The 12645-nt window shown below is 45.1% G+C and overlaps 1 protein-coding gene across 1 annotated transcript in view; it reads left to right on the top strand.

Annotated features, from left to right (window-relative positions):
* The window catches only part of Clic6 (chloride intracellular channel 6), a 37085-nt gene extending 25734 nt beyond the window's left edge, over positions 1–11351 (top strand). The window contains exons 3-7 of the mRNA XM_013027427.1: positions 2033–2142; positions 2516–2641; positions 3252–3358; positions 4516–4697; positions 10855–11351. Coding sequence (XP_012882881.1) covers positions 2033–2142; positions 2516–2641; positions 3252–3358; positions 4516–4697; positions 10855–11016 — 687 coding nt within the window. The 3' untranslated portion in view covers positions 11017–11351. The remainder of the gene's footprint in view (positions 1–2032; positions 2143–2515; positions 2642–3251; positions 3359–4515; positions 4698–10854) is intronic.
* The last annotated feature ends 1294 nt before the right edge of the window (positions 11352–12645 follow it).

Here is a 12645-nt window from a genome sequence, read left to right as displayed (position 1 = left end):
TTCTTTCTGATGGAGGCCTAGAATTCCATTGTGTATATATACCACATTTTCTTGATCCATTCATCTACTGAGGGGTATCTGGGTTGGTTCCATATCTTAGCTATAGTAAAAGTGCTGCAAGAAACATAGTTGTGCTGGTAGCTTTAGTGTGGTCTTGTTTGTGATCATTTGGGTAAATGCCCAAAAGTGGGATTGCTGGGTCATAGGGGAGCTCTATGTGGAGTCTTTTGAGGAACCTCCATCCTGCTTTCCAAAGTGGTTGAACAAGTTTTCACTCAGTTTTCTTGAGCCACATTTTTTTTCTTTTCATCACTTTCTGCCTTGCATTCCTCCACCGTTCTGAATCTTCTCAACTTTCTTCACTTTCTTCTATCTTTGTGGACTTTGTGGCTTGCATGTGGTGGTGCTCATGTCCCCTTAGTGTGGTTGTGTTACAGGAAACCTGAAGATGTGTATCAGTCTATTTCCCGTGTTGGTTCATTGTACTGAGCAGTACAAAGAAAAGAGGTCCATTGAACCCAGGGTTCTGTGTGCCTCTCCCGAGGACCGAGACACAGGGCAGGAGTTCATAAAGAGATCTCCTGGTGACACAAGGAGGCGGCGGTGGGAAGGGCCTGGCCTTGTTCTTTTTACAACACCTTGCTCTTATGAGGCTCACTTCCAGAGACCAACGCTAATTCTTCTGAAGGCTGTGACCTCAGTAACTTAACACCATCTACTAGGTTCCCCCTCTTAAGGGACCCGCGCCACCTCTCAATGCCACTTCACTGGGCAATAGGCTTCTGCCTGCAGAACTTCTGGGTGACACACTCCCCTGAAGAATAGCAGGATGTTAGGGGCATGTGTAAGCCACCTTTCAGCAGCATGAGAGTAGCTATTAGAACCCTGGCCATGCCAAAGGCTCATGGGATAGCAAGGATGGAATGGGAAGAAAATTCTCTGAACTGCCTTGGTTAGACTTGGAGCCAGCATTTGTTTGGCGTGGGGTTACGAAGCTCCACAAGAAGCTCTCTTATGTCCCCAACACCTCTCTCTCTCCTCTTCTTCTTTTTTCTCCTGCCGGTACTAGGACTTGCACTCAGGGCCCAAATGTTGTCCCTTTGCTTTATTGCTCAAAGCTAGTACTCTATCCCTTGAGCTGCAGCTCCAGTTTTGGCTTCTTGCTAGTTCGTTATAGACAAGAATCTCATGAACTTTCCTGCCTCAGTTGGCTACGATCCTCAGATCTGAGCTTCCTGAGTAGCTAGGCATGAGCCGCTGACACCCGGCTTGTCTTTCTACTCTACCACAAACCCAAAGAAGATTGCTGTGTTCAGTGAGTTGTTATCTGTGTCTGCATTTGGGTTATGAGAGGACATGAACTGCTTTGAGGGATTTCAGAAGCAATTATTTTGCATGGAAGCCAGCTGTGTAGTAATCTACACGTATTCCTCGTCACTCCTTTGCGAATCAGAGGAGGGGAATAGAATTTCTCATGTCCAGTTTATATCATCCAAAACATACATCCTGTACATGGCAGGAGATGGTGTGTCAGTGCACCAGTCAGGCAAGGTGTTTTTAAACACGATTGTTTTGGATGGATGGCCTTCCTGCCTCTCTCAGATCTGAAGATGGAAAGAAAGAAGTTGTCATTTTTTTGCCTTTGGAAAAGAAGAGTTCCTGCTTTCTGTTCTTTCTTTCTGTGAACTTGTACTCCAAGGCCCAACATGACTGGAAGTGGTGGGTGACAGGGAAGGAAGAAAAGCCTGTGTGCATTGCGCTGTGTGTGTGTGTGTGTGTGTGTATGTGTGTGTGTGTGAGTACATGTACACATGCATATATGTGGACGTGTGAGTGCTCTCTCTCCCCACACCCACCCACAACTTGGCACAAACCCGAGTTGCATGGTCTCGGCAGGCTATTTATGGTTTTATGACCATTCATAAAAATTCACACTGGCTGTGCGTGCGCACTGTGGTATCTGGCGCGGATAGCTCATGGAGAGACTGGCTCAGATAAAGATCTTTTTTTTTTTTTTTGTTCCCATCTGCAGGCTGGCTATGACGGGGAGAGTATCGGAAACTGTCCATTCTCACAGCGTCTCTTTATGATCCTCTGGCTCAAAGGTGTGATATTTAATGTGACAACTGTGGATCTGAAGAGGTAAGACAAGGGTGTGCGGGCCTTCCAAGTAGCTTGGCCTGCATTTCCCATGCGCATGGCTCACACACACATACACACATGTGCACGCGCAAGTCAGGACCCATGGTAAGATGGGCATGTCAATTCCAGGAGCCTGAAGTGTAGTCCAGATGTGGGCTGAATGGATGGACTGTGAAGCTGGAGGCCCTGGTCCCTGCTGTCCCCGTGACGGGCCAGCTGAGGACCTCCCTGAAGTCCATCCCAACACCATTGCTGGATATGCCACCAGGAAAACTGATTTTCTCGAGGCTCTTAATTTCCAGACTGGGGAGGATATAGCTAGATCTTGGCAGTCAATGCAAATCCTGAAGGACTGCTATTCCTTTCTACTCAGGAAACCCGCAGACCTGCAGAATCTGGCTCCCGGCACAAACCCTCCCTTTATGACTTTTGATGGTGAAGTCCAGACAGATGTGAATAAGATCGAAGAATTCTTAGAGGAGAAGTTAGCTCCCCCAAGGTAGGCTGATAAAACCAGCGCGAACAGACCAGCGCAAAGCTCTTGTCTGTGTGTGGCTTGGTTCACTGTGGCTGCGGGACATCATCCTTTCAGTATCCTATGGTCTGACACAGGAAAAATCAAGCAGATTAGACACCATCAGTTCCAGTGGCCTGGGTTTAGTGACTGCACCCACATCTGGTGGAGGTGGAGGGGGTGGGATATTAGGAGGTGGTGAGCCGTCCAGGTTGTGTGTGTGTGTGTGTGTGTGTGTGTGTGGCCATTCTCAGGTGCTTTATGGGGAGGTAAGGAGATGGTGCTAAGATTCAGGGCCGTGGAGTTTTGGGCTAGAAGAAATGTTTTAGTCCATTCCCTTCATTCAACTAGCTAGGGAGCTTAGACCAGCAATCCTTGTCCCGGGACTGATGATTGTCAGGATAAAACACATCTTTGGCCCCAATGTGGTTCTCCCATATTGAGCTTCTACCCAACTTTGGAGATGAAGATTGGGAAAACAAAGGGAGTTTCTCCTTTTTATATCCACCCACAGAAAGAGATATCTTTTTTCTCTTTGCGTTATTCTAACTCCAACATGACTTTTCTCTGATCCTCCAATTTTGAACTTTTCAAGGTACCCTAAACTGGGAACTCAACACCCTGAATCTAACTCTGCTGGAAATGATGTATTTGCCAAATTCTCAGCATTTATTAAAAACACCAAGAAGGACACAAACGACAGTGAGTACCTCTGCTCTTCCTGTTCTCTCTCTACGTGGCCTCTGTGGCAGCACATACAATCCTAGGAACTCACACTGATTTTAGAGAGAGTTGTGATAGGAGTCTGGAAATATGGGAAGAATGTAGCTTTAAAAAATTGTGCCCGTACTGGATCTTGAACTCAGAGCCTGGGCACTGTTCCTTAGCCTTTTTTTTTTGTTGGTCATGGGGCTTGAACTCTGGGCCTGGGCACTGTCCCTCAGCTCTTCAGCTCAAGGCGAGCGCTCTACCACTTGAGCCACAGCACCACTTCTGGTTTCTTGGTTTATTGGAGATAAGAGTCTCACAGCCTTTCCTGCCTGAGCTGGCTTTGAACAGTGATCCTCAGATCTCAGCCTCCTGAGTATCCCTTAGCTTTTTTTCACTCAAGTCTGGTACTCTACCACTTGAATCACAGCTCCACTTCCTGCATCTTTGGTAGTTAGTTAGAGATAAAAGTCTCATGGACTTTCCTGCTCAGATCTCAGCTTCCTGAGAAGATAGGATTATAGATGTGAGCCATTATTATCCAGATATATTTCCAGAGTCATGGACTCTGCACATGACTTCAAAGACATTGAGGTGGTCTGGGAATTGGGAAGCAGAAATTGGCATTATTAGGGTAAAATAAACACCTTCAAGGTGTTTGTCACTGCTTAAATGTTACTTTGGCCAGCGCTTACCTTATTACAGCCTTTTCACACTTCTTTTTTCTGCGTGTGTGTGTGCCAGTATTGGGGCTTGAAATCATGGGCCTGAGCATTATTCCTTAGCTTTTTCACTTAAGACAAGCACACTATTACTTGAGCCACAGCTCCACTTCTGTATATTTAGCACAATAATTCTCCGGGGTGGAGCAAGTCCTTATTCAGACACCTACAGCCATGTTCTTTCTTTCTGACACCAATTGTTGGCTGGCCAGGTCTCAGGAAGGATCTCAAGCTCTCTTCATCCTCGTTAGAGATAAGTAATGTGAGGGGTGGAGGCATGGCTCAGTGGGTAGAGTGCTAGCCAGTGAGCGAAAGCATCAGGTACCTATTTCAAGTCTCAATCTCAGACCTAAAAAAAAAAAAAGGAAAAAAGTAAGTGACATGAACTTACACGGCCTAGCATAGCAATTTCTTGCCTTTTTGTTTGAGTTTATGAAAAGAACCTGTTACGGGCCCTGAAGAAGCTGGATAATTACTTGAACAGCCCTTTGCCAGATGAAATAGATGTGCAGAGCGCCGAAGATGTTGCTGTTTCTGGAAGGAAGTTTCTGGATGGGAACGAGCTCACACTGGCAGACTGCAACCTCTTACCCAAGCTCCACATTATTAAGGTTTGTCTTTCCTCCTGACATCTGTGCGGACTGCATGAATGAGGCTTTGTGTGACTTTGTTTTCACTTGTCCTTGGGCCAAACATTGAAACAACCTGCAATGTGAATTTGAATGACAAACTAGCTCATTTCTGTTTGAGGCAGTCAAATGCCAACCTTCATGGGAGGATGGGCTCCAGAGGTTCCCCTGAAGTCGTGTGACCTTGACCCCTGTCCATCTGCCCCTACTGCTCTTCCAAACTGCTTAGCCTGCCGTCCACAGCCTGAGGTTATATGAAAGCGATCGGAGGAATGCAGGACTGGCTTGGCATTTCACACTTGAGGCTGGGAGGTGATGTGTTGTTAATAATAGTAGGAGAAGCAAAGGATCTTTAGCTTTTTCTAGATATGTCAAAGGAGAGTTCTATTGGCTCTTCATATTGACTCTCAAGCCAGGTGCTGGTGGCTCAAGCCTGTGATCCTCGTTACCCAGGAGGCTGAGATCTGAGGATTGAAGTTGGAAGCCAGCCGTGGCAGATTATTATTTCCAATTAACTACCCAAAGTCAAAGGTGTGGTCAAGTGGTAGAGTACCAACCCTGAGTGAAAAAGCTAAAGGACGGTGCCCAGGGACAAGCTCTAATACTGGTATTCAAACTCAAACACAACCCCAAACCCTCAGCAGCTAGAAGCAGCAGACATCTCCTTGGCTTGGTCTCTGTCTTCCTGGATAGCAGATGACTCCAAAAGAATCACGAGTCACATATCGTCAGGGATGAGGGACTTCTTGGACCAGTAGTTCTCCAGTGTGAGCTTAAGAATCCCTGCCGTACAGTATTAATTGCTACTTATTTAGCACTCTTTATAAGAAGGGTGTGGAGAGGGTGGTGGTGATGGCTCTCTCCTATAATCCTACCTACTCAGAAAGCTGAGATATGAGGATCCTGGTTCAAAGCCAGCCCAGGCAGACAAATCCAAGAGACTCCTGTCTCCAGTTAACCAGCAAAAAACCCAGAAGCGGAGGTGTGGTTCAAGCGGTATAGTGCTAGCCTTGAGTGAAAAAGTCAAGAGACAACATGAGGCTCAGAGTTAAAGCCCCAGTGTCAGCACAAAAAGGGAAGAGGGAAGTTAATTTACGTGTCAGGGGAAGGGAGAAACTTCAAAGTGAGATAAGGCAGTCCAGAATTCCAGTGTAAAACCAAGAAGCAAAAATTTCAAAGCCATTTAATACTCAAGATCCCAAACTGCTTAATGACCTTCCAGGATAGGGTAATTCTGAAAGGAAATGAGGCTCAGTCTGAGGGAATTATGGTAAAAGACCAGAGAGTGAGGGGATTTATAATTAATGCCCCTTCCTGAAACCCAGTAGCAACCACATAAAAATAGAGTATTAGCATCATTTTTTATGAAACTGCAAAAGAATGACATCACCAACCCGAAGGGACAGGAACTGCACCAGAGTGCACTGGCCCAGGGCTGAGTCTCGTGTCTCCATATTTTTAGCAAAGTTCAGCATCCCCAAAAAGGATGTGATCCACTGTTTCATGATAAAAATCCCTCAACACCCAAGTCAGACTCCGGTGACTGAGGGCCAGAGAGGAGGCAGAGCACATCTCTGCAGAAATCACCTCTAAGTTGAGATTTCTGCGGAGGCTGAATTGAAGGAGGGCTGTGAAGATTCACCATCTGCACAGTTTATCACCTCTCATCCAGAGGAACAGCGTGAAGGGGAAATGGAGCAGGAGAAGAGAGGAGAGGTGGCCTTTTGTTTGGTGGATGCTAAGCAGAGAAAAGATATAGGCTCCCAACAGGTCGAGACTATAAATTGTCCAACCTTTTCAGCCATGGTGACCTCAGGTTTCATCTGTGAGTTTAATAGTGGAGGATCTCCAATGGTAGCACTAATAGTGTGTGTGTGTGTGTGTGTGTGTGTGTGCGCGCACACGCATTCATGTGCATGTGTGCATGTGGATGCCATACTAGGGCTTGATACTCAGGACATCTGACTTCCGTTTGGCTTTTTCCATTCAAGGCTCTCACTCAACCACTTGAGCCACAGCTCTCCTTCCGTCTTCTCACTGGTTAATTGGAGATAAGAGTCTTACGGACTTTCTTGCTGGCTTTGAACCACAATTCTAAGATCTCAGCCTCTTGTGTAGTTGGAATTAACAGGCATGAGCCATAGGCACGCAGAATCTCACACTAATCTTTACCCTAACCATAATGTAATGGGATCCCAACTCTAATATATCTCTGGAGAAGAGTATTTGCTGAGTGTGTGCTTGAGCATGAGCTTTCAGGCTACTCTCCTGCCCCCTCTTTGTCCTCATTTTCTACATTGTTTTAAAGCTTCAGTATATTGGCCTCATTAAAAGACAACTGCAAATCCAAGGAGGACGTCTGTGGGACTAGAGCTAATGAAGGGGGGAGGAGGGAAAATGGCAAGGAAAAAGAAAACAACAAAAAGGGCAGATGAAAAAATATATATCATGAAGATTTGGTCCAGCAAATTCAAGAATGTTCCAAGCTTTTCTGTATGCTCAAGAAATGAGAGAATCAGCTTTTTGCATTTTTATTTTTGTTTTCAAATTCTATTTTTTTGATTATCTTTGAGTAGTTGTACAAAGGGCTTGCCATTCAACATGTCAGTTGATGAGCACAGTGCCTCTTGACCAGTGCCACCCCTTCCACTATTCTCCCCATCCCTCTTGAGATTTTCACGAACACGTTGGCATTTTAGCAATTCGTTTTCCATTGCTATCATGAAAGACCCGAGGCTAGGTATTATGTAAAGAAGAGATCCGAGCTGCTTTGGCTCGTGGTGTTAGAGGTGTGTGGGCTGACGGCGCTGGTGAGGACCTCAGGGAAGGAGGCTGTGCTCTGCTGCGGACATGTGAGGGATGACCACGTAGTGAGACAGGACACCACAGAGGGGAGAGGGCTGGGCTTGCTCGCTGTGACAACCCCATTGCAAGTACTCACCAGGGTCTCACGCATCCTCCCTCAGTCTCCTCTGAGAGCACCACTCCAATGACCCCCTACTAGGTTAGAAGTTCCACTGCCTCCCATGTTGTCCCACTCAGTCCCAGACTTCCAGCACTTTACTTTTGAGGGATACACTCACACCATGTCCTTGCTGTGGAGAGGGTGGACGGGAGGGGAGAGACTGGAGCCTGCAGGCCGGGGTGCGGGGAGGGCTTTGGGGCTCAGCCTTTGGGGCCTGGTTAGTGCACAGAGAATGTGCTGCTATCAGTGGGTTTTATATAGGGGGTAGGTTAATGATTGACAGGGAGCCAGCAGGAGGGAAGTTGGGGGTGACAGCTTCGTGGGTATGGGCTCTGGAAGGACACAGTTAGTGGAAGAGATCACCCAACATTATGAATGCCTGAGTTGTACTAAATGTTACTCCTTAACATGGCTTATCATTTTATGACAATAAAGAAATTATAAGGGAAAAGAAAAAAATGTTGTCTACATGTAGCAGCTAGCTAGGTAATAATAATCATAATAGCAACAACAATAATAATGATAATGATTATGATCATTATAATAATAAAATAGTAAATCTACCTACATGGGGAAGAAATTCAGACAGACATCAGGTGTCTTCCTCACATTAAAAATAAAAAATAGTGATTTAATATCTGGAGAGAGTTAAAGGAAAGGCTGTATAATGCAAGGATTTTATATCCCTGAAATTTGTAATTTCCACCTGGATTCCTAATCTTACTAAAATAAGCATTCTTAAGCTTTTAAAAATTGCTCTTTAATGAAATAATAAAATGATAATCAAAATAAGAATCTTGAAACAAGATAGGAACTTGCTAGTTCACAAGTGTAATTCTACCTATGTAGGAGGCTGAGATCTGAGGATTGTTGTTTGTAGCCAGCGTGGGCAGACAAGTCCATAAGATTTGGTCTCCAAACTAATTCTCAAAAATCTGAACTGGAAGATGGCCCAAGTGTTAGATCACCTGGTGAGCAAGTGAAGCAGAGCTAATATGGGGCCCTGCGTTCAAACTCTTTCCCCAGAAAAAGGGGAAAAAATTCTAGGAACAGAGATGTGTTGACAAAAAGACAGGGGATAAGCAAAGATTTAAATCTAAACAAGGATGATGGCCCATCAACAGGGACAGGGACACCACAGAGTCACAATGTAATAAAGCCGAATGCTGTTATAGTCACTGGAAGGGAGATGAGAGAGAAGAAACGTTAAGATATACAAACTGATTTCCCTCATTTGTTGCCATGAGAAGTCAGAGTTGATATATCAAGAAATGAAGAATTCTATTTATTTACTAATTAACAGTATTAGGGGGCGAACTCAAAACACGTTACCACTTGAGCCATGTTCTCAAAGAGAATTCCTGTAATTCAGTGTGTTAAAGGAGACCATTGAAACAGATAAACTAAATTCTTCTAAGTTATCAGAAGGTTTCTCACACATGAATGCATGCTTACACTTAGAAAGGCATAAAGGTATTACGTATTAAAAATATTAAAGCAAGATGCTATTCATAAAAGGCATAGACTTTTCAGATTTACCCTGAAGAGAAACGGAAACAAGACAAGGAAAGTAGAATTCTTAACAAGCCCATCGATACGTTTGAATTGAAGCAAGAGAGGTTAAACCATTTTAGAGGCTTTCTAAAAGTCATTTGGTCCTAATTTGCTGTCACATTGTATTGATGGCTGCTGATCTCCAATTACAAAGGAATAAGCGCTGAAGATCTAATTTGTGGTGAATTCCATGGTGACTTGGCTTAGATATTGAAGTCATAGGAGATTGGAGATGACAAGGCAGAAATCCCTGGTCTGCATTGCATATTGGATTGTTGAATTCTCCCAGCCCAGATTCCTATCTGCTGCTCGGCCCACCAAGGCCTCAGAACACAGTCTCATCTACCGACTGGATCTTTGTAGATGCTTTTAGTGAAGATAAAGTCAGGTTGGAGTTGGCCTGACCTGTAGGCTCCAATAAGGCTGATACCTTTGCAGTGAGACAGAAACATGTATACAGGGAGAAAGGCGTGGGAAACTGGAGTTATGACAAGAAGCTGGGAGATAGGTCCAAGACAGATCCTTTCCTAGAACCTGCTGTGAGAGCAGGACTCTACCTTAGTCTTGATTTTGGACTTCTGGCTTTCAGGACTATGAGCAAATACATTTTCTTGTTCTAAACTACCTGGTGATTGGTATTTTGTTAGAGCAGCCCCACCAAACAGATACATTGGTCACTGTTATGCACTGCCCTTTGTGATGAATTCCCTCCCTGGACCTCTCCACCCAAGGAAACACCTTACCCTGCTGCGTTTCTCATGATGCTCACTGTGAATTATTCTTTCTTTGCAAGCACTGTTTCCATGATAATGAGGAATATGCTGTTCTGCTTGTGCATTGGACCTCTGCACATGGCAGGCCCACAATCAAAGGTTCTGCTCAGGAGCAGAATGATGGACATCTGTCTGAATAACATGCACAAGGGGATTGCAACAAGAAGAGTAAAGGATGGGCACTCTAAGCCAGGGCCTGGTGGCTCACGCCTGTAATCCTAGCTACTAAGAAGGCTGAGATCTGAGGATTATAGTTCCAAGCCAGACCAGGCAGGAAAGTTTGTGAGACTCTCATCTCCACTTAACCACCAAAAAGCCAGCAGTAGAACTGTGGCTCCAGTTATACAACAACAAAAAGCTAAGGGAATATACTCAGGTCCTGAGTTCAAGCCCTAGTCTTGGCAAACATACATATATACACATAAACACACACGCATACACATGCATGCTCACATGGGCATGCACGCACACACACACACACACAAGACAAGAATGGGTACTTTATGGTGATCTTGGCATAATTCAAGCCAAGATCTACCATGAATCTTTAGTGATGGAATACATGGAAAGGTAACTGCAATAAACAAGGAGAAATTCACTGAATTTGGACCATCCCAAGAATGGTCTGTGGCCTTGGGCAGGACCACACGGAGCGGCTGCTCTGAGTCCAGGACCGTGTTACCTTCTCCCCAAGATGCCCTGATAAAAGTCAAACGCCACTGCGGGCAGCCCACATGATGTGCTGTGACCTCAGGAGCTGGTTAAGAGCCTCAGAAGAATGGACAGTCTGATTTGATCAAGGATGGTGGACTTTCCCCTTTACTGATCATTTCCTCTTTGTTTGCAGATTGTGGCCAAGAAATACAGAGATTTTGAATTCCCTTCTGAAATGACTGGCATCTGGAGATACTTGAACAATGCTTACGCTAGAGATGAGTTCACTAATACCTGTCCAGCAGACCAGGAGATCGAGCATGCGTATTCAGATGTTGCAAAAAGAATGAAGTGAAGCTGGCTACCCTTTCTATTCATTTCTCATTGAGTGAGCTAGACTTCAAAAAGAGTGTTGGATGCATCTCTCCCAGTGACCTCCTTTTGTAAAATAATGCCAATGGTGTGACCCACAGGTCACTACCCCATGACATATGGCCTTTTCTATCTAGCATGACATCACCTCTTACACACACACAGGTGTCCAGTGTGTGTTCACTTATAACTGGCACACATAATAGCTGATATTTAAGGCATATGTTTTGCAGTTAAAGTTTCAAAGCAAATTGGCTTTGAGTTCAAGTCCCTTAATTTTTTTGAATTTAATGTTTCTTTATGTGTGTGTGTGCATATGTGTGTATGTCAGTCCTGGGGCTTGAACTCAGTGCTTGGGCACTGTCTCTGAGCTCTCTGTACTCAAACTTAGTGCTCTACCACTTGAGCCACAGTGCTACATCCAGCTTTTTCTGAATAGTTCATTGGAGATTAGAGTCTCGTAGATTGTTCTGCCCAGGCAGACTTTGAACCACAATCAAGATCTCAGCCGCTTGAGAAGCCAGGATTATAGGCTTGAGCCACTGGTACCAGCTCAGATTTAGTTGTTGTTGTTTGGTACTTTTTGTAATCAGATACTGTCTACTTTATCCTCTTAAATATTCAATTGTTTTCAACTGTTTTTATAATTATAAAATGACACTGATTTTTAATACTTTAAAAACAGTATCAAAGTGTATAAAGAAGAAGGAAGAAAAAGCTGTACCTAAGCATTTTTCATTCTACTTGATAATGCATTGGTGACCATCTCCTGAATCTTCAAAAACAGGACGAATCTCCTGAGCTCCTGAGAGCAGACATGTGATGTATGGCCCCACACAGACACACAGACGCAGACACAGACACAGACACACACACACACAGAGGTTTCATTTACTTACAGCCTTGTGTTTGTGTAAAGGATTGGTGAGAGGACTGCATGGTGTCTTGAAAATTATCATAGAGGACACAAACACAAAGGTTTGGGCCTGAAAAGGTAGAGAGGGAATGTTGGGTTGGCTTTAGAGAGGTGGCAGACAGCGGAATGTGTGGAGCCAGCAGGGTCAGCAGCGGCCAGGGTGTCTGAACCCCAGGCTGCCTTGTTCCTGGCTCTACGATGATGGCTCTGACTCCAGTACAGGCCTGGGCGGTAGAGGAGAGCATGCATCTGTGCCGTTGGTTCCAGCTCCTTGTCTGATACTTTTTGCTGCCCCCACCCCTCTCAAGGGGACTGTGCTTTCGAGGAGGACTCTTCAGGTTAGCTCAACCCAGAATCTCACCCTCCCTTCACACACTGAAGTGGGAACCAAGCCTCCCTCATGGCTGCTCTCACTAAGACCCGCCATGGCCTCCCTTCCAGGCAGCTGATTGGTGGTGGCTAGTGCAGCCATTGCTGCTGCTGTGCCCTTTATCCCTCACTCTGAGGTCAGGCAGGGAAAACCCGAAGCGATTACATTCCAGATTAAAACCAAGGGAGTCCCACCCTCAGGGGCAGTTCTGGTAAATGGTCCAGTTAGAGAGGAAGTGGGAATGATTGACTCAGAATGGTTCAGGTCTATCTGTATTTTCCTCCTCCATTCCCCCTAGTACCCCTGTCCCCCCACAACTTAGCTTT

This window comes from Dipodomys ordii, unplaced genomic scaffold, assembly GCF_000151885.1.
Source record: "Dipodomys ordii isolate 6190 unplaced genomic scaffold, Dord_2.0 Scaffold104, whole genome shotgun sequence".
NCBI lineage: Eukaryota > Metazoa > Chordata > Mammalia > Rodentia > Heteromyidae > Dipodomys > Dipodomys ordii.
This window is presented reverse-complemented; position numbering and strand designations above follow the sequence as displayed.